This window comes from Peromyscus maniculatus, chromosome 12 (assembly GCF_049852395.1).
Source record: "Peromyscus maniculatus bairdii isolate BWxNUB_F1_BW_parent chromosome 12, HU_Pman_BW_mat_3.1, whole genome shotgun sequence".
Taxonomy (NCBI): domain Eukaryota; kingdom Metazoa; phylum Chordata; class Mammalia; order Rodentia; family Cricetidae; genus Peromyscus; species Peromyscus maniculatus.
In genome coordinates, this window is record NC_134863.1 from 78,538,743 (window position 1) to 78,565,711 (window position 26,969).

Consider the following 26,969-nt stretch of genomic DNA (forward strand, 5'->3'; position numbering starts at 1 on the left):
AAAAAACAAAAAAATAAGTAAATGAATGAATGAATGGATCCCATTGTCATGTCTAATTCCTTCCAAGAGAACTCATTGATATGGCGTTTGATAGTTAGCATATATTTCACACTTCATTTCATACTTGCCACATTTCACATATTCCACAGCCATGTCCAACAGTTGATTCTGGTGTCTTCACCTGGTCCTAAAATGCAAGGAACTTCTTTATATACTTAGCACTTGTTGCTAAATTTTCTTGTCTTTCTTTGCTACTGTGATTTTTTTTTTTTTGGTATTAGCTCCAAGAACACTACTTCAAAATACCTCCCTGAACTGCCTGACTGATCCATCCCTACTCTTTCCCACTGTCTGCAGCCCCTCAACTGGAGTCATATATCAGTATGTATCATCACTGTTGCTGTCTTCTCTATTGTGATGCAGATGAACTGAGAGAACAGAATTCCTCTGTAATAGTCTTGCTGTATCCAGGATGTGGTCTATTCAAAAACACTTGCTGTTTAAGAGAATCAAATCACTAGGCTGAATTCAGCAAAGATATTTGCATTTCTATCTGATGTAGAATGTATAATATATTTTTCTTCTAGCTTATCCCTTTCTGGGGTTTTAATCCTCCTGCTTAACATCCAAGTCTCACTTTAATTCTTCAATAACTCTGAAAACAATCCCTCTCATTTCATTCCTCCATCCAGGTCTCAGGCTATCTCTGTTCCCCCTTGGGACATTTGCTATAACCTCATAAGTGGGTATCATCCTCCTCTCATCCTCTCCTTCCCCATTTCAGGCATAGTACCATTTCCAAAGCTCAGTGCAGAAATACCCCATGGCTTGTGCTTAGATGAATGAAGTCCTGAGATGTCCTTGGAAAGCATGTAGAGAAGACATTATTGATGCAAAATAAGAAGGTCCACACATATCAGATAAGTGCTCCATAAACTTCAGCCAATGCAGAGTTAAGCCAGGTTTCAAGAAAAACCAAGGCAGGAATATACAAGTACACAAAGATTTGTTAGAATCCAATGCTCATTTTATTGAAAATAAATTATGTTCCCAGCTGTAGATGTTACAGCCATTAACACATTCAGACAACGGAACCAGAGGGCAAGAGAGCAAAGACTGACATTTGAGAACCAGTGAGATGATACTGTAGATGCCACCATCACAAAGATTTCTTCTAAATATGTGCAGGTGGAGGTCAAAGATTTTGTCAAGTTTGTAGTTTCTTGGACATAGAGATCCTGGCCATGGGTCTTAAAAGAAGCATGATCTTCAGAAGTGTCATTTCAGAAGCAACTGGTCCTCTCCTAGGGATGTTTTAGCAGCAAGAATAGCATTTTCTGTAGCAAGATGGTCTAGAGCCACAACAGCCGGACCTGTAGTAGGAGCCATATCCACAGCCACTTCCATAGCCACAGCCATATCCACAGCCATAGCCAGAGCCATATCCACAGCCATAGCCAGAGCCATAGCCAGAGCCATATCCACAGCCATAGCCAGAGCCATATCCACAGCCATAGCCAGAGCCATATCCACAGCCATAGCCAGAGCCATATCCACAGCCATAACCAGAGCCATATCCACAGCCATAGCCAGAGCCATATCCACAGCCATAACCAGAGCCGTATCCACAGCCATAGCCAGAGCCGTATCCACAGCCATAGCCAGAGCCAGAGCCACAGGAGCTGCCGTAGTAGTTACAACACATGTTGTCAATAGGGGAGAATTCACTTGGGTTGCAAAAGAATATTTCTCAAGTGTAGATGCCTCTGCTATCCTGGGACCTTTATATACTGCCAGTAATTGGCAGAGCATACCATTCATTCCCTGACTTAACTAACAAACATTTAAACTATTGCATTCCAGTCACTGTTGACAACCCATAATGGTTGCTTAAAACAAGCACATTACTTTGTAAACTCATTTCATTTAGAGAGCATCATTTCAATTTCCTCTGTTAGAGAAGTTTCTTAGTCAGATCATGTTGCCAAGCACAGAATTAATCTTTCCACTTGTCATTCAGTGTGTATCTTATACAGCGAGGCTTGGAGAAACTGTAAGAAAATCTCTCTTGGGGGCTGGAGAGATGGCTCAGTGGTTAAGAGTACTGACTGCTTTTTCAGAGGACCCAGGTTCAATCCCCAGAACCCACATGGCAGCTCTCAGCTTACAACTGTCTGTAACTCCAAGATCTGACACCCTCACATAGACGACATGCAGGCAGGCAAAATACCAATACACCTAAAATAAAAACAAATAAATTATTAAAAAAAAAACTTGTTTTAAAAAAAGAAAATCTCTCTCCTCCTCCTCCTTTCTTTTTTTAACTCTTTCCTAAATTTCTAGCTTCTCCTACCTGTCTTCACTTTTACAACCCCCTCTACCCAACATCTCTACAGATACCATATATCTGATAATTCAAGTACAAGAGCGTCTATTGGGTCTCTTATGACTTATAGATATAATTAATATGCTATCTGTATTTGAGCCATGCATATCCTTCTTTCCTCCAAATGCCAAGCAAGCTAAGGTCCTGAGAACCTCAGCATCTTTCCTCTTATCTCTTGCTTTCTGGGCCAAAATATGTCTTGTTGTTGAGATACCTTAAAAAACATAACTAGCGTAATTTGGATGGAAAAGTAAAAATTTTAAATCTCACTTAGATAAGGAACTATGTTCTTTTCTGAAAAGGAGTTTTTTTTCAGACTTTGTAGATGAGATACCTGTGCATTTGTGGAATTTAATAAGCCATTTCCTTCTCCATCCACTAATGTTTCTTCACCTTTAATTTGGAAGTTAAAAGATGATGAGTAATTTTAGGATGCTGACAGCAAGGTGCCCTTGCAGCTCCTAACACTTTGCAGATATAAAATAGGAAAAAAATATAATTTCTTCCATCTACTCACACTGGCTGAAACTACTCATTTTTTCCAAATTCTGAGACTTCTACACCCAAAAGAGTTGTTCATTGTGACTCTGAAATATGGCATTTTTCTCAAGCTCCTCAGCAGTTGTATCATGTTGACCTTTCCAAGATGTAAGAGAGAAGAATGAGTATCATTTCTTCAGATACTAATTTTTCCTTGTTGTCCTTATGCCACAGCTAAAGAACATCACTATTTGTACATTAAGTCAAGATTTCAAACCTTATCCTATAGGAAGGATTTTCTTGCTGATACTTTGATGACTCTCCTCTTTACTCTTATGTGTAAATAAAAGTCATGGACTTGTCACACTCTACTGAAATTTTGTTTTGTCCATAGATTAAAATATGGTGTTCATGAGGAGAGAAATCATATTGTCCACCTGGGAACTTCCAGTCAGATCCATATTTTACTGCAAATAAGCTTCAGATGAACATGAGACCTTGACAAAGAAGACATTCACATTGAAAGCTTAAATATACCAGGTTCTATTGAGGCAACGCTGAAGAGCTGAAGAGTCTACTAAAGTTCAAAACATGGTCAGGATTCAGGGTGGTATATGTAGGATGTGGCTGCTTGATCAGATGGTTGAAAGGTTGACTAATTTGGCTCTAAAATTCCTATTATATCCCACAAAACATCGAAGAAGTATTACTTCTTTTTGTATTTTCTCTAATTAATTTAAAATTGTACTTTTACAGATCCACATGAACCATTGATATTCTCCAAGGAAATGTTCATAATTTGTGTTTGTGCCTTTCCTCTCTATATATATCTATTTAATGTCTATATCCCTATCCTTCCATTTGTAACAGTTTGTTGCCATATACTACCTTAGTGGAAAATAGTATGTGTGCAGTGTAACTCAGTGCTCCATTTACATGATACAGAATATCTTTCAGAATATTGAAATTGGTGTAGTTAAACAAAGAGTAAAAAAATCTATCTTTCGATGAACTTTATCTTATATTCCTATCACTAAAGAATTTCAAAATTCATCCACACCCATAGTAAAGATAAAACCTAGAACCACGTCATTTATCAGTATCCCTCAGACATTTATGGCAGCTGGTTATCCTCGAATTGATGTGGGGCAGATTGCATCAGTTGTCAGTGACTACACTGACATCTCTAAGGACTTGATATTTTCAAAAGAATGTGGAGCTTAACAGAAGCCACTATACAGTGTGCAGGATGGGGAAGCATATTGTAGTTTGGTATTCTTCTCTCTCCTCTGTTCTTTCTCAGAGTACAAACCTACTAAAATAATTATTTGAGCAACAGGATAGTGTTGTGCCCTGGTTGTTATTTGAACCTATATTCGTGCTACCATGCCATAAGAACTTGTATTTAAACTTTATGAAATTCCATTTAAGGGAATATTCATAAACTACAAAGATGAGTAGTTCTTGAAGCAAGCTTAGGGAAGAAGACCACATCCTTTCTACAGGACATGGAGAGGTATCAAACAAATTTGGGGTCCTTAGTGTATTGGTCATCCTAATCAATGCTGCTTTCCATGTTTCTAGATCCTTAAAATCTAACCCTGGAGTTCTAACTCTAAATTTAATTCCAAGGATCAGATCATAAACTCATTGATTCCCACCCCCTCTGCAATTAAAATCATGAAACACACTACAAAGAATTCATAATTTTTTGTCTCTGAGTTTTATCTCTGTGCAGGCATCACTTGGACAACTGAGCTGAGTATGACAGACCCTAGATAAGCTCATGCTAGATGAAGGGTGTTCTTTTGGGAACTGGGCATTTGCAAGATCAGATATATGCACAAAGAAAGTCACTCCCATTGGAGACCTTATACAATTCCAAGTGTAGGGCTTATTGTTTCCAATATTGCAAGAACAGAAATGGAGCTACTGCCGCATCTTTCCAAACGCTTTAGTTACTTTGTCATGAAAGTCTTATAACTAACATGAGAAAAACTATATACAAAAGTACAATAACTATATACCATATATACAAGTAATAAATAACTAAACAATGTCTAGTCCATTTGTATTTGACAAATTCAGAGAAAATAATTCCATTATCTATCCTATTTTGGTAAGTCCAAAATGTACCTAATTCACTTTCTATCTTAACTAATCTTCAACTATAACTAATCTTCAACTCCCTTCTTCAACTTCATGTCCACAACCATGAAATCCAAGTTGGAAGTCAGAATAAAAATTGTATTCTTGGCCATGGATGATTGTGCTGTTGGAGACATCTGGAAATCACTGGAGAAATTTTCAATTGTTTCAATTTATGGTGAGAAGGAGCCTCCTGGGGTTATCAAGTGCTAGAAACCAGGAATGTTCCTAATTTTAGGAGACCAAGAAAAGTACTAGATAAAAGTGTATCTGACCTGAAATACCAATACTGTGGAGGTCTAGAAACTGATTGACAGCCATATGTCTATCAAGAGATGCATCTATTATGAAAAATTCTAATCCAAGCATGTATTTTTTCTTATGTTTACTCCTGATCCTTGATATCACTGTACATAAAATGCAAATGTTTTAAAAATTGTAAATTAAAGGAAGTCTGCTTACTTATTTTTCCTTGTCCTGCTTACGTAGATTTGATTTGAGTATCACCTTAGAATCATGCAGACTCCAAACTCCAGCTGTTTTTCCACTCCAACAACCATGAGATCGAAAGTGGAGGACAATATAAACCAGAAAGATCATTCACCTACTTAATGCTTGGTTTCAGAAGGTAGAATAATGAATGGAGAGCCACTAAATTAATGAATGTCTTCAGTAGGGTTTTCCCACAGATGACAGTTACATTTTGTGATGACTTAAGGCACCAAGCATTCCTTCTCCTTCTGTTGAGGAATCACCTACCTTTTCTCCCGGTCTTTGGTCTTTCTGGTCCATCTGTGGTGCTTCATCCCTAGCAACAAACATCAAGAAAATAAAACTTCACTGAGAATCTCAGTTTCTTTCCTCTTCTGTCAATCTGGAAATTCAAAACTATAAATCCTACTTTACAGATGCTATGGAATGGATGCTTTGCTTTTCACTGCCACAGTACCTACTTCCAAAACAGAAAGCACTAAATTATCTCAAAGTTTTCCCATCCAGACTGTATGGCTTCCAGTACTTCCCCATGAAGATGTTGATCCAGAAAAGCAAAAAACAATCTGTACTATGTACATCCATGAATAATCAGATCTGAATGAGTGCTTCACACACAATTTATACTTATCCAAGGCTTCATGCCTTTGGAAATGTTTGGGGTAGAAACTGCACTCAAGAAATGTTACTCCCTCATTTTGTTTTTTTAATCACACCATAGTTTTAGATGCTTGTGTGTAGTAGACTTTTGGACATCCATACTTAATTATATTTAAATACTGATGTACTCATACTTTAATGCAATAGTTTTAAAGTTTAAAGGCACATACTCAATGGCATATGTGTGTTCTCTAATTCACAAAGTTGTGATGAAGTTAGCAAAACGTTTCAGATATAAATCACCTTTTACATGGCCTTCATACAACCTGACTAAGTCATTTTCATTATTTTCCAGTAAAACTATAGCAGCAAGCTTATGCTATTGAGCATGATGTTATATGTGTTCTCAAAGTTGGCAACTACAGAGTGGCTGTGAGGTGTTTCTATAGCATTTTACTTGATAGCATGATTAGGCTTCTGCTGGAAAAAATATCATGGGATATTTTGGGAGAACTACTAGAAGGATTCAAAAATTATTGTAAAATATTTTATTGTTTGGGCTACAACCATTTTGATAGCTTTCTTGAGTACTAGCCAGTAGGGTATGTTAGCCAATGTCAAATATTTGTTAGATAATAAATCCTTAGTGTCCATGAAATATATTCTAGAAACTTCCATAATTTGGGTTGTACATGAACCCCTAACCCCTTCTCATATATTGGATTTATAAGTTCTGGTTCCAAAACTATTCTAAACTTTTACTAAACAATGAATAGCATACTTTTAATCGATATATCTGTATTATTTGCATAATATCTTTACACATATCATCTCAATTTATTCTTGTAATCTGATGTCATGAGTAAAGCAGGTAGTTGTTATACTCATGTTTAAAGAAAGAAGTGTTGATCAAGCCACAAGCTAAAGACACATAGCTGACAGGTGCTGTTCCTAGAAAATCTCCTTCCTGTTCATTACAAGGTGAGTGACTGAATAAGGAAAGATTTAAAAAGACCTCTCCTGACTGGGCAGGCAGTTACATTCTCCCAGCCGTGGTCATAAAAGCATTGGCATTCAGTCCTCCTGTCCTAACGCACTGGCCAATTGCTACTCTTGCTTCCTGCCTCCAGTCAAGTGCCCTCCCTTATGGAATTCTTTCTTGATTCTCTCACCACTAAATCACCCCCTTGTGTTTTATAGCTCTATACACTTGCTTCTAAAGATTGCCTCTTAATGTTTTTATTCTTGTTATATAATCCATATAAAATTTAACAACTGCTTTCCAAACTACTGAGTATCTACAAGACTTGATTTTTATCTAAAAAAAAAAAAAAAATGATATTTCACCCCAGCCCTTAATAGTATTCCTGGAGGTTTTTGTTTTGTTTTATTTTTCTGTTTTTATTCTCATATCTGTTTTTCTTATTCAAAAATTTTAATAATTGTTTTTGCTTTTTTGGCTTATGACACATTTGATCTAGCCATGGTGAGTTTTATCATTCAGGTCTGTCTTGCAATCCTAGGCTTCAAAAGCTAGTGTTTAATACAAAGGTGGGTAACAGAATAGAAAAGAGGAAATGTGAAAGATGTTTGGGCCTGGTGAAAATTGTATTCAATTTGTTTTCCTTGCCATTCATATTAGATCAAATAAACTTAAAGTAGGAAAAAGGAAATAGGTTAAAAATTAAAGATTAAAATTTCAACTTTACCTTCCATTGGTTATACAAATATACAATTCCCAAATCAAAATGTTAGGAAAAATGAGATGGTAAATCTGTCTAATGTGTGGTATGTAAAACAAGATCAGGGCTCCCACCACTCTCTCGGTTATCCATATTCTCTTCTCTCTCTCTCTCTCTCTCTCTCTCTCTCTCTCTCTCTCTCTCTCACACACACACACACACACACACACACACACACACACACACACACACACACACAATACATCCTGATTATAGTTTCCCCTCCCTCTACTCCTCCCAGTACTTCACCTCCTCCCCTCAACTCCAGATCCACTCCGTTTCTGTCTCTCATTAGAAAAGGCAGGCTTCTAAGGGATAACAACCAAACACAACAAAGTAAAATAATTAGGTGAAGGAAAAACTATCATACTGAAGTTGGACATGGCAACCCAGCAGGAGGCCAGGAGTTCCAAGAGCAGGCACAAGAGTCAGAGACCCACATGTTCTCACAGTCAGCAGTCCCATAAAAATACTAAGCTAATAGCTGTAGTATACACACAGAGGACCTGGTGTGTGGTGGTATATTGTTTGTAATCTAGGAAATAAAGCTTGCCTGAAAATCAAAGGACAGAGCTAGCCACAGAGTTAGCCATAGAAATCAGGCAATGGTGGCACACACCTTCAGTCCTAGCACTTGGGAGGCAGAGGCAGAGATCCATCTGGATTTCTGTGAGTTCAAGGCCACATTGATTAATCCAATTTAAAAGAAAAACAGAGCCAGGCAGTAGTGGCACACACCTTTAATTACAGCACTTGGGATCACACACCTTTAATCCTAGCACTGGGAGGGTTGAGACAGGAAGTGATATGGCTGGGCAGAGAAAGGAATATAAGGCAGGAGGAGACAGAAACTTGGTCTCCCTCAGGCTGAGGAATTGGTGAGGTAAGAGGTGGTGGCTGTGGTTTGCTCTGCTTCTCTGATCTTTCAGTTTTCACCCTTATATCTGGCTCTGGGTTTTCATTATAGGACCATTTAGGATTTATGCATCACTGGTGTGAACCCATACAGGCCCTGTGCTTGCTGCTTCAGTCTCTATGAGCTCATATGTGCCTTGCTTAGTTGATTCAGAGGGTCTTGTTCTGGTGTCCTTATCTCCTCTGGCTCTTACAGTCTTTTCACCTCTTCTTCCTTGGGATTTCCTGCACTCAGAGGCAAGGGATTTAATGGAGACCTCCAATTTTGTCTCTCTTTCCAACAAGTCACTCTGATGATGACTGGATAAGGCACTGATCTATGAGTATAGCAGAATATCATTAGGAATCATTGTATTGATTTTTTAAGACAAGTAGTGTTTGGTTTTAGCCTATACCCTAGGTCTCTGGCATATCTAGTGTCTGGTTCTAGGTTAGCCAAGCAGCATATGAGTTCCTTCTTAGGAGCCTTAGGTCAAATCAGACATTGACTGGCTGCTTCCACAAGTTCTATGTGGTCATTGCTCTAGCACATCTTGCAGGCAGAACAGATTGTAGGTAAAAGATTGCGTGACTGGGTTTGTGTCCACGTTTCTTTTTCATTAGCCTTCAAAGTACCTTCTCACACCAAAGAGCCTAGGAGGTAGGAGTGAAGACTCCATGGAGGCACCAGATAGACTTCTTGGTGTTCAAAGAGTTGTGTATATGTTGTCCCCAGCAATGAGGACCCACTGTCAGTTTCTACAGAAAATATTTTGTCTAAGCAACAGCCTGGGTTGTTTGGGAATTTCCATGAGACCCCTTGGCCAACAACCTAGTTGAATGTAATCTAGTCCTGCCCCTGAAAGCCTTGCCTGGCCATAAGAGATGGCCAGTTGAGACTCTATTCCCCCTGACTAGGAGTCTTCATTAGAATCACCTTCATAGACTCCAGGAAATTTCCATTGCACTAGGTTTCCACCCCCTAGCACCACCCCCTAGTTCCAGCTGTCTTCTCTCCACACTCTCTACTTCCCCCCCATCTCCCCTCAACCTGATCCCCCAGCTCCAGTCCACATCTGACCCAAGTTCATCTATAAAATATATTCTATTCCTCCCTGCCAAGGTAGATCCATGCATTACCCCCTAGAACCCTCCTCCTTATGTCTCTGGATTTATAGATTGTAGCTGGATTATCATTTACTTAATAATTGATATCCCCTTATAAGTGAATACATACCATCTTTATCTTTCTGTGTCTGGATTACCTCACTTAGGATGATTTTTTTTCTGCTCCCATCCATTTGCCTGCAAATTTCATGATGTCATTCTTTTTAAAAGCTGAGTAATAATACTCCATTGTGTGAACATACCACATTTTTTATGCATTTGTCATTTAAGGGACATCCAGGTTGTTTCCACTTTCTGGCTATTATGAATAAAGCCTCAATGAACATTGTTGAGCAAGTGTCCTTATGGTTAGGAAGGAGTCTCCTTTGCCCAAGAGTGGTATTGGGTCTTGAGGTAGATTGAATCCCATTTTTCTAAGTAACCACCATATTGATTTCCATAGTGGCTGTGCAAGTTTGCACTCCCACCAGCAATGTAGGAATATTTTCCCTTGTTCTACATTCTCACTAGCATGAGCCATCACTTTTTTATTGATCTTAGGCATTCTGACAGGTGTAAGATGGAATCTCAAAGTAGTTTTCATTTGCATTTCCCTGATGGTTAAGGGTGTTGAATACTTCTTTAAGTGTTTCTTGGTCATTTGACAATCCTCCATTGACAATTCACTGTTTATAGCTGTTCCTTATTTTAATCATTTGTGTTTTTTATATATAGTTTCTTTTTATAGTTTTTTATAGATTTTGGATATTATTATTATTATTCTATCTGATGTGGAGTTGGTAAAAACTTTTTCCATTCTGTAGGCTTTGTCTCCTTCAAATTACAGAAACTTTCATGTGATCTCATTTATTGTTAATCTCAGTGCCTGAACTATTGGTGTTTTGTTCAGAAAGTTGTCTCCTATGCTAGTGTGTTCAGAGCGCTTTTTCCTGCTTTCTCTTCTATTAGTCTCAGTGTGTCCAGTTTTATATTGCAGTTTTTCATCCACTTTGACTTGAGTTTTGTGCACAGTGATAAATATGGGTCCCTTTGTATTCTTCTACATGCAGAAATCCAGTTTGACCAGCACCATTTGTTGGAGATGCTTTTTAGAGTGTATATTTCTGTCTTCTTTATCGAAAATCAGGTGTCCATATCAGGTATGTGGTTTTACGACAGGCTATTCAATATGATTCCAGTAATCAATGTGTCTGCTTTTATGCCAATACCATGTGGGTTTTATTAGCATAGTTCTGTAGTATGACTTGAAACTGGGAATGGTAGAGCCTCCAGAGTTTCTTTTCTTGTTCATTATTGTCTTAGCTATCCTGGGTTTTTTGTTTTTCCATATGAAGTAGAGAATTGTCCTTTCAATGTCTATAAAGAGTTGTATTGAATTGTATTGAAAAAATTTTGGTGGGGATTGCACTGAATCTTGGATTAAGTTTGCATGTATTTATTGAGTATTTTTACAACTATGTTCATATAGGAAATGTCTGTAATTCTCTTCCTTGAGTCTTTATGTAGTTTTGGTATCAGGGTAGCTGTGGCCTCATAAAATGAATTGGGTAATTCCTTCTGGAATAATTTGAGGAGTATTAGTGTTAACTTCTCTTTGAAAGTCTGGTAGAATTCGACACTAAAACCATCTAGCCCTGGGCACTCTGGGATAGCTTTAATTATTTCTTCTGTTTCACTAGGGGTTATAGGCCTATTTAAATTGTTTATCTGGCCTTAATTTAAGTTTGATAAGTGGTACCTATCAAGAAATATTTTCCATTTCTTTTAGATTTTTCAATTTGTTGGAGTATAAATTTTTTAAATATGTCCTTATGATTCTCTGAATTTTCTCAGTGTCTGTTGTTATTCCCCCCTTCCTTTCCATGTCTGATTTTGATAATTTGGATATTCTCTCTCTGCCTTTTAGTTACTTTGGATAAGGGCATGTCTATCTTGTTGATTTTCTCAAAGAACCAACCCTTTGTTTCATTGATTCTTTGTATTGTTTTCTTTGTTTCTGTTTCATTGATTTCAGCTCTCAGTTGATTGTTTCATGCCATCTACTCCTCTTGGGTGTGCTTACTTCTTTTTGTTCTGGAACTTTCAGCTGTGCTATTAAGCTGTTAATATGAGATCTCTCCAATTTCTTTATGAAGGCACTTAGTGCTATGAACTTTCCTCTTAGCACTGCTTTCACTGTGTTCCACATGTTTGGGTATGCTGTGTATCATTTTCATTGAATTCTAGAAAATCTTTCATTTCTTTCTTATTTTTGTCTTGATACATTTTTTTCATTCAGCAGTGAATTGTTCAGTTTCTATGTGTTTGTAAGCTTTCTGTAGTTTCTGTTGTTGTTGAAATCAAGCTTTGTTCCATGGTGATCTAATAGGATGCAGGCAATAATATCAATTTTCTTGTATGTGATGAGACTTACTTTGTGTCCAAGTATGTGATTGATTTGGGGGAAAGTTCCATGAGTAGAAGGTATATTCTTTTATATTTGTTTGAAATGTTCTGTGCATATTTGTTTGGTCCATTTGGTTTACAGCGTTAATTAGCTCCATTATTTACCTGTTTAGTTTTTGTCTGGATAACCTGTCCATTGGTGAGAGGGGATTATTGAAGTCTCAGTGTGCGAGAGTCAATTATGTGATTTAACCTATAGTGGTGTTTCTTTTACAAATGTGGATGCCCTTGTGTTTGGGACACAGATGTTAAGATTTTAAGTGTCATCTGGGTGGATTTTTCTTTGATGAGCATACAGTGTCCATCCCTATCTCTTTTGGTTAGTTTTGGTTTAAAGTATATTTAGTTAGACATTAAAATTGCTACTTTAGCTTGCTTCTTAGATCCATTTTCTTGAAATATCCTTGTCTATTCCTTCATACTAAAACAATGTCTATCATTGACATTGAGTTGTGTTTCTTGGATACAGCAAAAGGATGGATCCTGTTTTTGCATCCATTCTGTTTGTCTGTGTCTTTATTGGGGAACCGAAACCATGGATATTGGGAGATATCAATGACCAATTCTTGTTGATTCCTATTACTTTGTTGGTGGTGGTGGTAGTGTGTGTGGGTTTCCTTTGTTTGATTGTTATGATGTTAAATTATTTATTTCCTATGTTTTCATGTGTATGGTTAACCTATTTAAGTTACAGTTTTCCTTCTAGCACCTTCTGAAGAGCTGTATTTGTAGATAGGTACTATTTAAATTTGACTTTATCATGGAATATCGCATTTTCTCCATCTACGGTGATTGAAAGTTTTGTTGGATATAGTAGTCTGGGCTGGCATCTGTGGTCTCTTAGAGTCTGCAGCCTATCTGTCCAGGCCCTTCTGGTTTTTAGAATCTCCATTGAGAAGTCAGATGTGATTCTAATAGATCTGCCTTTATATGTTATTTGGTCTTTCTCCCTTGCAGCTTTCAATCTTTCTTTGTTCTGTATGTTTGGTGTTTTGCTATTATGTGGCAAGTGGACTTCCTTTTCTAGTCCAATCTATTTGGTGTTCTGTATGTCTCTTACACATTTATAGACATCTCCTTCTTTAAGTTAGGAAATTTTTATTCTATGATTTTGCTGAAAACATTTTCTAGAACTTTGAGCTGGGTTTCTTCTCCTTCCTCTATACCTATTGTTCTTGGGTTTGGTATTTTCATAGTGTCCCAGATGTCCTGGATGTTTTGTGTCAGGAGTTTTTTTTTTTTAACCTCTTCTTTTATGGATATATCCATTTCTTCTATCATATCTTCAATGCCCGAGATTTTCTCCTGGATCTCTTGTATTCTGCTGAAGAAGCTTGCTTCTGTAGTTCCTGTTCAAGTTCCTAAGTTTTTCATTTCCAGAATTCCTTCAGTTTGGTTTTTCTTTATTGATTCTATTTCCAACTTCAGGTCTTGAACAGTTTTATTTCCTTACACTGTTATTGATTTCCCAGTTTTCTTTAAGGGATTAATTAATTTCTTCTTTAAGAGCCTCTATCATAATCATAAAGACCGTTTTAAGGTCTTTTTCTTGTGCTTCAGTTATGTTGGAATATTTGAGGCCTACTGTGGTAAGATAGCTGAACTCGAGGGAAGATATATTGGCTTCACTGTTGATTGTGTTTTATGTTGGCATCTCATCATCTGGGTTTGTGATGATTGAAGATCTAGGTGCTGATTTCTGGATTTGTCTTTGTTGTGTAGGTGTTTTGTTCCTTGGTTTCTGCTTCCTCTCTGGATTTTCAGAAAGTGTGATTGCTGTGTATTGGCTGTTTTCCTGGCCTGTTCAGCTGGTGAGTTCACATGTAATGCCTGCTGGTGTGGTGGCTGGGAAACTGGAATGAGTTAGAGAAAGAAAGTTAGAGGAGAAGGTCTTTGTAATCCGTTAGGGTTGGGATCATACAGAAAAGGAGACTGCAGCAGGTTCCAGCTGCAGAGCTGTAGATGAGGCTGGAGGTATTGGATCTCAGGAGCAGAAGGAGAGGTGTGCATCTGCCTTCAACCTACTTGTTGCCCTGAGAGGGGTGGCCCTTTGGTTAGCAGCTAGTGTATGCTGGAGTTGGGGTCTGGGATACAGTGATGAATGGAGAATGGGGGCAAGGAGGAGGCAGTCTGTGAATCCACAGGAGATGTGGACAGGGGTGAGTGAAGGCCACAGCTGGTATTCTGTTGTAGTGATCAGGACAAGACTGTGGGATTGGGTCTGGGAGAACAGAGAGACAGGAGGTCCGCAGGCAGCCTATCTGGGTTTCTGGCCAGCCTATTCCTCATATTCTAAGACACTATCTCCTTTGAAAAACCGCCTTTCTTTTTCTCTAGAATATCCAATCACTGCTACAGGTGTGTGAGACAATAGATTCAAGAGAGAGAATAGCCTTCCACTCTCTTGTTCCTATTAGTACAACACTGATTCATCTACTGGTCAGATCCCACATTCAGTTCTTCTTAACCTTCTTGATAGGTGGCTCAGAGAACGTCAAGGCCAAGGTAGACACAAGGATGCCAGCTGGCCTGGAGCTCCACTTGTAGTGATCTATCTTATCTCATCTAGGATCTGGTATCTGGCACATATATTCTCATGAAATAGCTAATATAGTGCTGAGGGCTAAAGTTTATTGGGAGGATGTTTTACATTTAGAAGTTATTATCCCTAAAAATATTGTGTAATAAGTCTAAGAAGAACACTTAGTCCTGTTGCCACATCATAAACTTCTGTGTGAGTTTTGATAACCCATGGGGCATCACTTTCCATGAGTATGGTGTTATAAGGATCTCTTCCTTAGGCTTCTGTATTCTTCCCTTATCCTGTCCTACACTCAGAGATTTGATCTCCAGACTGAAGTCAAATTTATTAACACCACTTTCCTGATTCATTGGAACCAATAATCAGTTCAGACCTGTGACAGTGTGTTGCTAATCAGTCTCCTAGACTGATCCTTTCCTCTTTTAATCATGTTTATAAAATATTACTTGTTGCAGTTTCTATAATTTCAATTCTTAATTCTTTACTTATGAAGTTACAAATATACATTTCTTTTATTTCCAGTAAGAGTGATTATGAAAAGTACATTAGTTTTAAAAACTGGGAATTTTTTTTGTTTGTTTTTTGTTTTTTGTTTTTTTTGTTTTTGTTTTTCAAGACAGAGTTTCTCTGTGTAGCTTTGCGCCTTTCCTGGAACTCGCTTTGGATATCAGGCTGGCCTCGAACTCACAGAGATCCACCTGGTTCTGCCTCCCAAGTGCTGGGATTAAAGGCGTGCGCCGCCGCCGCCGCCGCCGCCGCCGCCGCCGCTGCCGCCGCCGCCGCCACCACCGCCTGGCAAGGGAAAATTTTGTAAAGAGAAGCAATATTGAAATCACAGCAAACTACATACCGAATTGTACTTATAATAAAACAGAAGAGACACCAAATTTGAAGTCATTGATGATTTAAAATAAGATCAGTGACATGGACTTGATAGAGTTGAATATGAACTTTGGAGAGGGGAGGGAGCAGCGTGATTCCAAGGCAGAGCATTTGTTTTCAAGGTCAAACGTCACAAAATTGAAAGCAACTAGGAAATGAAAAGGTTAAATTTTAGACAAAGTGAATGAAGTGCAACCGGTCTTCCAAGAATGTCAACGTCCTTCTGTGACACACAAAAACACTCACAGGGGGCTTAAATTGAATCAGAGTTTTCAATGTCTTCTCCCTTGGGACAGTTTTCTTCTTGTTACTTCAGCAGCGAATGATGCACTAGTAATTGTTTTTTGAAGCAAGAGGGAATAGCATCTCTTGTAACAAAAGTGAATGGTAACCATGATAACTGTAGTCAGAATCAGAACCATGGCAACTGCCATTAGCCTGACCCAGAACCAGACCCAGAACGCTAGCCAGCTACATCCACAGCCTTAAGAGAAAGCTTCAAAGAAACAGCAACCCACAGCTTTGGGAGGGGCACATGTCAGGAGTTGCCAACCAGGAGCTTTGCAGGTCTGAATTCCACCTGAAATCTTAGACTTGCAACATGCAATTGGGGATGGGTGGGATGCATCCAGGCTGCAATTTGCTTCAAGTAAGTTCATTTTACTAGGCACTCCAATTGTGTTAGGAAGTCTCTTTTTAATTGGTTGTCTCCCAGTATTTATTTCTAGTTAATAATGGGCCTGAAACAAAATTGACTTATAATTCATCATTCTTCTTTTACTAAAAAAAAAAAAAAAATCTTATGACTCACAGTCCTACATAAATCAAAATATGTGTTTTAGCCTCTAATTAAATTGAGCAGCTTTGAAATTGTATCTCTGTGTGTACACATGTATAAATATGTTTGTTTAAATCCTTGTTAAGTAAGATGGGTATTATTATTCTAGTTTACAGGAAATAATATTGTCTAAAACTAAAATAAGTGTCTGGGAAAGAAACACATAGATGTACTATATAACAGAGGTATAACTTAGTCATGAAACACCAAATTCCACATTTTTCATGTCTGAGCTCAAAATAAGAGGCAAACTTCCAGGAATTGGCTTTCACTGTATCATGGAAATGTCGATATTGGCATCTCATAGAAGGCACACATTCTTGATCTGCTTTTTTCATTAACATGTCATTTATACCCCTATGTAATTGTCACCCTCGGCACTCATCACAGACACTTCTTTTGCAGTAAACAGATACCATCACGGAAAATGACAAGTGTTTGAAATAAAGACATATAACTGGCCATGAAGTGCCCAGTTCCAGCTGATGCATCTATAATACCATCCATATAACTAATGCTCAGGGAAAGTAGCAGAAGAGGAAGAAGAAAGATTGTAAGAGCCAGAGAATGAGGATGTCTGCTGTAAGGTAGTGGATTCTATATATGATGGAGATCTCCACCGAGAAAAATCTCAACAATATGGTTGATTAAACAAGGCCTGAGTAATGGCACCACCAATTGACATGCCAACGTGGGTGGGAGAAACCTCCTAAGGCTCCAATGCTGGATGAAGAGTTACAGTGAATTAATAGCAGCTAATAGAAGAAGAATCAGCATTGCCCAGAAATGAACCCCCCTGATGGGTTATCTAACCCCAAGTGGTCAGTTCTAAAACATACACATGGCACACACTAAGTGAAGTCAGGAGACTATATCTCTATATAAATATGTGTGTGTGTATGTAAGAGAGACAACGGTTAATGGAGAAGAAGTCATGAACTTGGGAGGAAGTTGGTGGGAGGCCCAGAATAAGTCACAGGAGTTGAAGAATAGATAGAAATAATGCAAATATAGTACTCACATATGAAATTCTCAGAAATCTTTAAAAATTAAATTAAAACATCACGTTTCTTGCATTTTATTTGACATTCATGCATTTATAGAAGGCAAATGTAACTGGTTGTTTGTAACTTACCCACTCTCCCATTCATACCATTCTAGATGTGGTCACTGGAGGTCAGAGTAACTTATAGTCTTCCTTCTGAAAAGACTAAGTCAAGAGTAAGAGAAAAGGAAAATGGTTTTCACAAGCCTTATATTTCTATATGCAAGCAATTCACTTGACTGTTCCATGCTTAATTTTCTTTGTCCTAAAATAATGTAATACCTTATGTACCTATCTCTTTGGAGTGTGAGGATGATTTGAATTAATGTGAATCCTTGGCCGATAATAAGCACAATTCAGAGGGTTTATTTCTAATATAAAGTCGAATATCTGTTCTTACTGCCCCTCACACTTACAAGAGTATGAATTCCTTGGATTCTAAAACTTTACCATAGATCATTAAATTCACAGTGCTGAGTAAATCCCAAAATATAGTCTATAGATGTTTGATGCATAACTGTTAATGCATCAGAATTTAAACAGTTTGAGAGGTAGATTTTTGTCTATCTTCAAAGCATTAACACATTCTATCTCCATCTCTTTTTCTCTCTCTGTCTCTCTGTGTCTCTGTCTCTCTCTCTGTGTCTCTGTCTCTCTCTGTCTCTGTCTTTCTGTCTCTGTCTCTGTCTTTCTCTCTCTCTCTCTCGCACACACACACACATACACACACACACACACACACACACACACACACACACACACACACACACTTTACCTAACCGCTGCTTTGGATCACTAATGTGCTCAGTACTAAATAGATGGTGTCTTTTCAGTATGACCAGGTTTCTATAATCTTACTAATACTATTTGTTCTCTTCCTCTATTATCTGTTATCCTGTGATCTGATCTTCTGTCTTCTGCTTCTGTATCCAACATTGTCATTCTTCTGAAACCTCCATATTCCACAGCTACTCTTTGTTTGTATGAATGCAGTAACTACGCAAAATTTGAAGAGGCAATCAGAGATTCATCCCTCCTGGAAGCTGGAATTGAAAGGGCAATGTGTGCATATGTTGATGGCTCTTCCTTGCACCAGTTCCTTCAGAGACAGGGCAGCTGTGGCTGCCCATGTTTTTCCAGGCAGAACTAATTACTAGAGGAACCTCTTCAGGTGCCAAGTCTGACCCACTGAGACTTACATCTATTTATTCTGATTATGGTCTCTTGAATGGGAGAGAGAGAATAAAATACAGCTCTCTAATAGTATTCGAATGCACGGCACCAGAGGCAAAGTTCCCGGAGCCAATTTCTATACTTTTAAACACTATAAAGTACCATTTTCATTGTGTTTCTAGGAAAAGCAACCAGCCATCTTCCCTTTCCTAATACTCATTTTCTGATCATTTAAAGTTATTTCCTTCCTCACCTATTGCATTTTCACTATCCTTATCTTTATGAATCTAACTCCTTTTATCCAAGGAGATCGCTATGACTAATTCACAAGTCTGTATGTCAGCTCTAGACTAAACATAGTTATTATTCCTATTGGTTTATGGATGGTAAATCATAGAAGAAACAGAGGGGGGATTCCTCCAGGAATGTCCTTTCTTTTGTAATAATTACCAACATCAACAATAATCATGTTTAGTGAATGGCAGATTTCAAATGTCTAGAAAGGAGGGGTTTAAATATTTTTGCCATAAATAAATGATCTTTGGGGTGATAGATATATCTAACCTGATCTAAACATAGCATAATACGAACATGTGTAAAAAAAATCACAATACCCCACTACAGTGTATAGCATATTTTACTTTTGTATCAATTAAAAGTCTATGCCATTCTGGTTGATATCCATGGGAGGCCTGCCCTCTTCTGAAAAGAAATAGAAGAAGAGTAGATGGAGGGGGCAAGAAGTGAGGCAGGAAGAGGGATTGTGAGGAGAGGGAGGGGAAACTGATCTTCGGAATGTAAATAAATAAATTTAACTTTACAAATCAATACTTGTGCTAAGGACAAAAGCTTAAGTTTCAGCCATTTGTGTAAATTTCTCATTATGCAATCATAATTGATAAGCTGACAGTTTTTATCCATTAGAGTTCTCAACCACAAATGAGACATCTATATCACACACCCTTCCCACAAGGCTCAAGGAACATCCTGGATGAAAGAGCAGAAGATTGTAACAGCCAAAGGCTAGTGAGGAATAGAGGTAAACAGTGTGTCCTGGCTATGACAAGACCACTACCTCCATTAACTCAGAGCAGCTATGGTGACCTGCACAAGATCAAAACAATTGACATTCATTTCAGGGTGGACTGGAAAAGGGCAAAAGAGCTCCCAGTCCTAGAGGAGGAGCCATTGACACTTGAGGGTTGCTAGAAAAGGATGAGTCAGTTTTCTATAGGGTGTGGCTCTTGGTAGGTTGACCACGCTGCAGTGGATGGCTCCAAACCCATGCGCACATCGACAGTACTAACTAGATTTGGTGGGTTATTTTTTTTAAAAGGAGTGAAGTTAGAAATGAGTATGAGGAGGACCCAGGAGGAACTGGATGAGGAAGAAGAGTGTGGATATCATCAAAATATATTGTATACATACATAAAATTCACAAAAAAATAAAAATTATATTTTTAAAAATAGCCTTCCTGAAGCCTAGCATTTTTCTACATGTTTATCAAATTATTTCTCTCTCAACTAATTCTATAATGTTAGATGCGTTTATTGATTTTTTTAGTAGTGGTAATAAGCATTAGGTCCTCATTAAGCACACACAGCACAGCTGATATACTTTTGGCCACAGGGCAATGTAGTAGCTGTCAGAATGCCTACCAGTATCATGTACCTCTTTATGTATGTAATCTATCAGTTTGGATATACACAGGATCTGTGTCTTCGTCAGTGTTCTATTGCTATGAAGGGACACCATGACCAATGCAACTCTTATAAAGAAAAGCATTTAATTAGGGCTTTCTTGCAGGTTTAGGCCATTATCAGCATAATTGGGAACCATGGCAGCAGCATGCAGGCAGATATGAATGTTAGAGAGGAGATGAGAGTTCTATCTACATTTAGATCCAAAGGCAGCAGGAAAAGAAAGAGCCCACTGGGCCTAGCTTGGAGTTTTGAAACCTCAAAGCCCACTCCTAATAACACGCATGTAGAATATTATTTTAAGGTGTGTTAGTTTTGCTTATTGCTTTTGTTGAACTCTGGGAAGCTGTGTTACTGTGCCTGTCTAAAACACCTGATGGTCTAATAAAGAACTGAACAGCCAATAGTGAGGTAGGAGGGAAAAAGGATGGATGGGGCTGACAGGCAGAGAAAATATAGAGAAGGAGAAATCTGAGAGGAAAAAAAGAAGTAGCCAGAGAAGGAGGAAGACATCAGGGGCCAGCCACATAGCCACACAGCCAGCCACGGAGTAAGAGTGAAAGTAATATTACAGAAGCAAGAAAAGGTAAAAGCCCAGAGGCAAAAGATGGGTTATTTAAGTTAAGAAAAGCTGGCAAGAAACACGCCAAGCTAAGGCTAGGCATTTATAAGTAAGAATAAGCCTCCATGTGTGATTTATTTGGGAGCTGGGTGATGGGCCCCCAAAGAGATAAAGAGCAAAAACAAACAACATACACTTCTTCCAACAAGGTCATTCCTACTCCAAAAAAATGCCACACCTACTCAAACAAAGCTATACTTCTATTAATGCCACTTCCTGGTAACCAAGCATACAAATCTATGAGTCTATGGGATCCATTCTCATTTAAGCCATCACATTCCACTCCCTGGCCCCCATAATCTTGTAGCCATGTCATAATGCAAAAAAAAAAAATGCTTTCAGTCCAACTTCAAAAGTCCTCATACTCTGTAACAGTCTCAAGACTGTTTAAAAGTACAAAGTCTCTTATGAGACTCATGGCAATCTCTTAACCATAATCCCCTGCAAAATCAAAATTAAAAAGCATATCACATACTTCCAGCATATAATAACATGGAATGTATATTACCAGTCCAAAGGGGGAGAAAGGGAGAATAGTGAGACCACATACCAGCTGGGCAAACTCCAAACTGTGCACCTCCATGTCTAATGTCAAAGGGTTCTTCAGATCTCCAACTCTTCTCAGCTTTGTTGATAGCAACATACTTCTTTCTCTTGGGCTGGTTCCACACAGTCTGCAGCTTTCTTTGGCAAGTATCCCATGGTTCTGTCTCCTACAACATCTTGGGGTCTCTAACACTTCATCTTCACATTTTCACACAAAGACCTCCCTGGGCCTCTGTGCAGGGACACCCCTGACACATGTATGGCCTTAGTGGCTTTCTTTAGGCATGGAGAGAGATTCCACAACCCCTTTTCTTGTATCCTTGACTCTAAAGCCAGAACCACACAGCTGAAGTTGCTGAGTTCTGCTGTTTGCTGGGCCTGGAACATGGCCACCTCATTAAATTATGCTGTCATCAGCTTTTTGGGTTTGGTGGGTTCCTTCACTGCTTAAGCTTTTCTTTAATTCCTTTTTACAAGTTGGAAGGTTAACTGAGTGGGGCCTTGCCCTGAGATCACCACTCCCTTAATTCCACTTAGCATCAGGCTTTTTTCTTTAATCTTTTGTCTCCTTGAGCACAGGACTTAAGTCTATTACATTTCCTGGTGCCTCTTTTCTCCTCAGATTGTGCACTTTGTATTTTTCCTTGCTCAGTTTGCTCCTTTTCATTATAGATCTGCATAAGAGTGACCACTAATAACCACATAACAGTGTCAGTACTAGGTCCTCTTGAAATCTCCTCTGCCATGCCATTAATCCAAAACTCTCGAATTTAACCCAGGCATACTTTTTGACAAGGGCAGAAAGGGCACATTCTTCACTGAATAATCACAAAAAGTGTCTCTAGACCAATTACTAATATTCTTCTGAAACATCTTGAGCTAGGCCCTCATAATATACATTGTTCTCAGCACCACTGTCTTACTTGCTTCTACTAGCATGTCCCATTAAGCCCAGTTTAAAGTGTTCAGTTGCTCTCCTAATCCAAAGTCCCAAAGTCTAAATTCCACCAACAAGCAGCATGATCAGGCCTATGACAGCAATACCCCACTTCTGACGCCAACTTCAGCTTAGTCAGTGTTCTATTGCTGTAAAGAAGCACCATGACCATGGTAACTCTTACAAAGGAAAGCATTTAATTGGGGCTTTCTTACAGTTTTAGAGGGTTAGTCCATTATCAGCATGGTAGCAAGCATGGTGCTGAGACTTCTACATCTGGACCTATAGGCATCTGGTTGAGAGAGCCAGTGGACCAGCCTTGGGCTTTTGAAACCTCAAAGCCCACCCCCAGTGACATACCTCCTCCAAAAAGGTCACACCTACTCCAAGACCAGACCTTCTAACAATGCCACTTCATGGTGACCAAATGTTCAAATCTTTGAGTCTATCGGGGCCATTCCTATTTAAACCACCACAATCTATAAACAAAGAATAGATAGCACCCTCTTGATTATTTTTGTCTCTTAGAGCAAAAGTAAAAGGAATTCACCAATGTAATGAAGTCCTCTAGTCAGCTGATTTAATCAAAGGGGTATTTTTAGGTATGCCTCACATAGTCATAAAAAAAACTCAAACTTTCCTCCTCTTCTTCCTCCTTTGCCTCCTTTTCTTCCCCTCACCCTCTCTTTCTCTCTCCTTTACTCACTTCCTCCTTTCCATACCTCTACCCATATCACCAGTCTTCAGCTGCCCCTCTCTCACACTAACAGCTTTGAACAACCAGGTATTATTCCATAGAACAAGAAATAGACTCATCGCTAAACCTGAAGAAACAAAGTAGATACTTCTGCTCAATCCCTAGATGAGAAATCAACTGGCCAACAACTTGATTTCTAGAGTTAAGAGAGATTTTAACCTGAGCACCAAATGGGCATTCAACACAGTTGCTCTAGACTCCTGATCTATGCTGAGATAATAAATGTATACTTGGTAGCTAAGTTTATTTGTTACATGACAATAGATGGCATACATGCAAAGCCCATGAGACATGCAAAGGTGAATAATCCTCCATTTCTCACCTTCTCTTGTCCATAAAGCTTGCTACAACAACATACCACTTGGTGCTTACACTACTTTCCAATAAATTCATTGCAATCCAAACAAAGTGTATTCCCTCCTACCACTCCAAAGTATACATTGTGTTCACTAAGACAACGGTAACTGACCAGTCAAAGGATAAGTGGAAATTTGAAATTATTGTTACAAAGAAGCAGAGAATAAAAAGTGAGAAACCATTCACAAAACAAACCTCTCCTTTCCACAGATATATCATCTGTTATTTTAAGTACTTCACATAATTTCTTATTTATAATATAATGAAAATAATAATATTCCCTTGTCTTACTACTTATCTGCACAATATGTTCACAAATACTGGAGGTGAAATTCAGGACTTCCTCTATGTTGTTTCCAGTGCCTGGGAAACATTGCGGCCAGAAGTGTGTCTGGCAAACACCAACAATCTGTCTCTGGACTTTCAATAGAAGCATCACCTCCTCCAAGAGAACTTCTTTGGTTCATACGATTTAACATTTCTCCTCTCCTCTGAAGCCATCACCCCTGCTATATTACACTACAGTTTTTTCATGGTTTCTCTACCTTTCGCTCCATGTTCTTGCCAGCAATGCCTCTATTACTTATCTATCCCTAAGACACAATCCAATGTCTGACTCAAAAGTGGCAATTGAGCTGGAGATAGTTTAATAAATAAAATATAAGCAAGGAAATGAATTATTGCTTAGCTAAAAAACAAAGATATTGATCTGATATTTAAGATCTCATTTTAACCTTTCATTTTTATTATTTTAACATAGATGAAATAGTCAAAATAACAGCTTAAATGCCACAAAATTTTTATATTTGACTATAAAGCACTCTTCTATTAGCCTTATGTTCTTAAACATATCTGGTGGAGTTTTGAAGGAGTGGATCTTAATCTTGTTGTATTGCTAAGTAAATTTGGTGTCAAAGTTCCATTTAAATAGTTGTGTATTACCATTGACAAGTACTACTTTTAACCTTGTTCAGGAAAGCTTCATTTTGCACCTAATGGAAGAGAATGAAGAGACTCAGAGCTACTCAAGGTTCTGAGATTTAAGTAACTGTTGAATGCCCATCCCTAAGACATCTATATCACTCCTTCCAAAGCTCAGGCAACAACCCTGAAGAAGAGACAGAAAGAATAATGAGGAAGAGGGATGTGAAGCAATATCTTCTTGACCTTATATGACTTCACTCATGAATTTATTGCAACTGTGTTTTGTTTTGTTTTTTGTTTTGCTTACACAAGACTGGGCCTTTTAGTCTTTATTCATGGATGGTGGTTGGGGCTCTTGAGGATCCCTTGCCTGGGGATCTATTGACTATTTGTAGATTGATGCTGATGGAGAAGGAGTCATTGGATTCAGTGGTGTAGACAATGGTGAGTCTCCTATGTTCTAGTGACTAGCTAAAACCAACCATCTATGGTGATATTTTATTTGTACTGAAATGTAATTTTATTTTTATGTTAATAAATAAAGTTGCCTGGGGGTCACAGCTAATAGTAAGCCATAGCAGAAGTCTGGCAGTGGTAGCACACACCCTTAATCCCAATCACATGACAGGCAGATCTCTGTGTGTTCAAGAATACAGCCAGCATGGAGATACACGCCTTTAATCTCAAAACCAACAATAGAAGACCTGGAGGTCTGTATAGATGGGCAGTGACAAGGAGGTCATGTGGTTGGGTTTACAACCAATGAGAAGGCAGAAAGAAAGTCTTTAAAAAGACAGAGACACAGGAAGGAGGTCTCTGGCGGAGGGAAGGACAGGAGTGACAGTGAAGGGTAAGGTTTTTAGCACTTAGCTATTACTCTGACCCATTGGGCTTTCATCTCTGCATTGGCTCTGTGTTTCTTATTTAACAAGACGGTTACATCTACACCCATCATGTGTATATCCCTGGTTAACTCAATAGGCCACAACACAAAATGATATAAAATCAGGACAGGGACTTTTAAGGAGAAAGGGAAGGATTGGAGGAGATGGGAAGAGAATCAGAAATAGTAGGGGTAGGTATAATCAGAATATATTTTATACATACATGAAATTGTCAAGGAATAAATTTAGAATTTTTTAAGTATCCTATGATAATCACAAGTCAGTTATTATATAATTGTGGCTAGAGAATGTGCCAATGAGGTCTCACCACTCCATGAGGAACTATTGGCAGTTAATGGTAGTTGGGGCAGGAAACGTCATTTTCCTCAGTGGTATAGCAACTGATAAGTTATCCAAACTATCTACAGCACATGGATATAAACTGTAGATTGCAGAAGGTTCCTAATGAATATCTTCTACATTTAGTTGACAAGAAGATTCCCAGGTCTTTCTTACAACCTACCTTTTCTCATGGATCTCTCTCCTGTGTAGCCAACCTCCATCAGGCAGACAGCTGGCAAGACCAGTCTTCTCTTTTTTTATTGAGTCTTTAGCAGATCCTTTTATACTAAACAGTGCTAATGCCTTTGCAGAGGGGAAAATTAAACACAAGAATTAAGAAAAAATAATTTTATAGTTTGCTGTATATAGAATGTTCACTTTAATCTTATATACAAAGTAAAGATTCAAAAGTCTTAATTAAAAACAAAAAACAGAATGCTATGTGTAACATTGCTGCATTCTTTATCATGTTGCTTTTTGTTTGTTTTCTAAGTTTATTAATATCATAAGTGGGATGATTTATTCTTGTTTATCTTACATGTTCATTCTCTGTGCATATGCAGCATAATTGCTAGATTTAAATGCATCAACTGTGGTTGGACATAAGATATTAGTTCTTACAATAATGATCTGGAAAAACTATATCAAAGAAAAACCGAATCTTCATGAGACTATTTCTTGCACCAGGTAAAAGCCAGGGAATTCCTAGCCTAGACCAATTGAAATAGCATTCCAAAGAAGGGGAGGCTTTAGGAAATAAACAGAACTCAATGAGAAAGTTCCTGAGGTAGTGAAGGAGGAGTAATAGAAGAAGATATTAAATTTCCAGATCTTCACCACTTGGCAACTCTAAACAATTAAGATAACTTCTACTGTCTTCATGGAATGATAAAAAGGTTCCCACAAAACTCAGTGAGAAAATGACCCAGTTTCCAGTACTTGGGAATAACAGTGATTAAAATGTGTAATGAGAGCTCTGATATTCCTCTCCGCTGGGTATACCACACCCAAAAGATGCTCATAAAAGCAATGATCCAGTTATTAAGTCTATACACTGACTAATGTCACAGCTACCACAGTGCTTTATTATAAACACTGTCTGCT

At 38.3% G+C, this 26,969-nt stretch overlaps 1 protein-coding gene across 4 annotated transcripts; it reads right to left on the reverse strand.

Moving 5' to 3' along the window:
- Positions 1 to 273: 273 nt before the first annotated feature.
- On the reverse strand, positions 274 to 26,170 carry LOC121821621 (uncharacterized). Of its 4 annotated transcripts, XM_076549151.1 has the most exons (5): positions 26,047 to 26,170; positions 17,713 to 17,787; positions 5,774 to 5,822; positions 2,904 to 3,023; positions 274 to 2,238 (listed from the first exon to the last, which is right to left on the reverse strand). In XM_076549151.1, the coding sequence occupies exon 5, from the start codon at positions 1,703 to 1,705 to the stop codon at positions 1,316 to 1,318; it is 390 nt and encodes a 129-aa protein (XP_076405266.1). In that variant the 5' UTR covers positions 1,706 to 2,238; positions 2,904 to 3,023; positions 5,774 to 5,822; positions 17,713 to 17,787; positions 26,047 to 26,170; the 3' UTR covers positions 274 to 1,315. The 4 variants fall into 4 exon arrangements, with proteins under 4 accessions (XP_076405266.1, XP_076405267.1, XP_076405268.1 ...); XM_076549152.1 differs by lacking the exons at positions 17,713 to 17,787; positions 26,047 to 26,170 and adding an exon at positions 21,627 to 21,998; XM_076549153.1 differs by lacking the exons at positions 2,904 to 3,023; positions 17,713 to 17,787; positions 26,047 to 26,170 and adding an exon at positions 21,627 to 21,992.
- Positions 26,171 to 26,969: the final 799 nt, after the last annotated feature.

Bases quoted from the DNA above. Each gene is read 5' to 3' on its own strand.
- LOC121821621 (XM_076549151.1), bottom strand. From the start codon at position 1,705: ATGTGTTGTAACTACTACGGCAGCTCCTGTGGCTCTGGCTCTGGCTAT.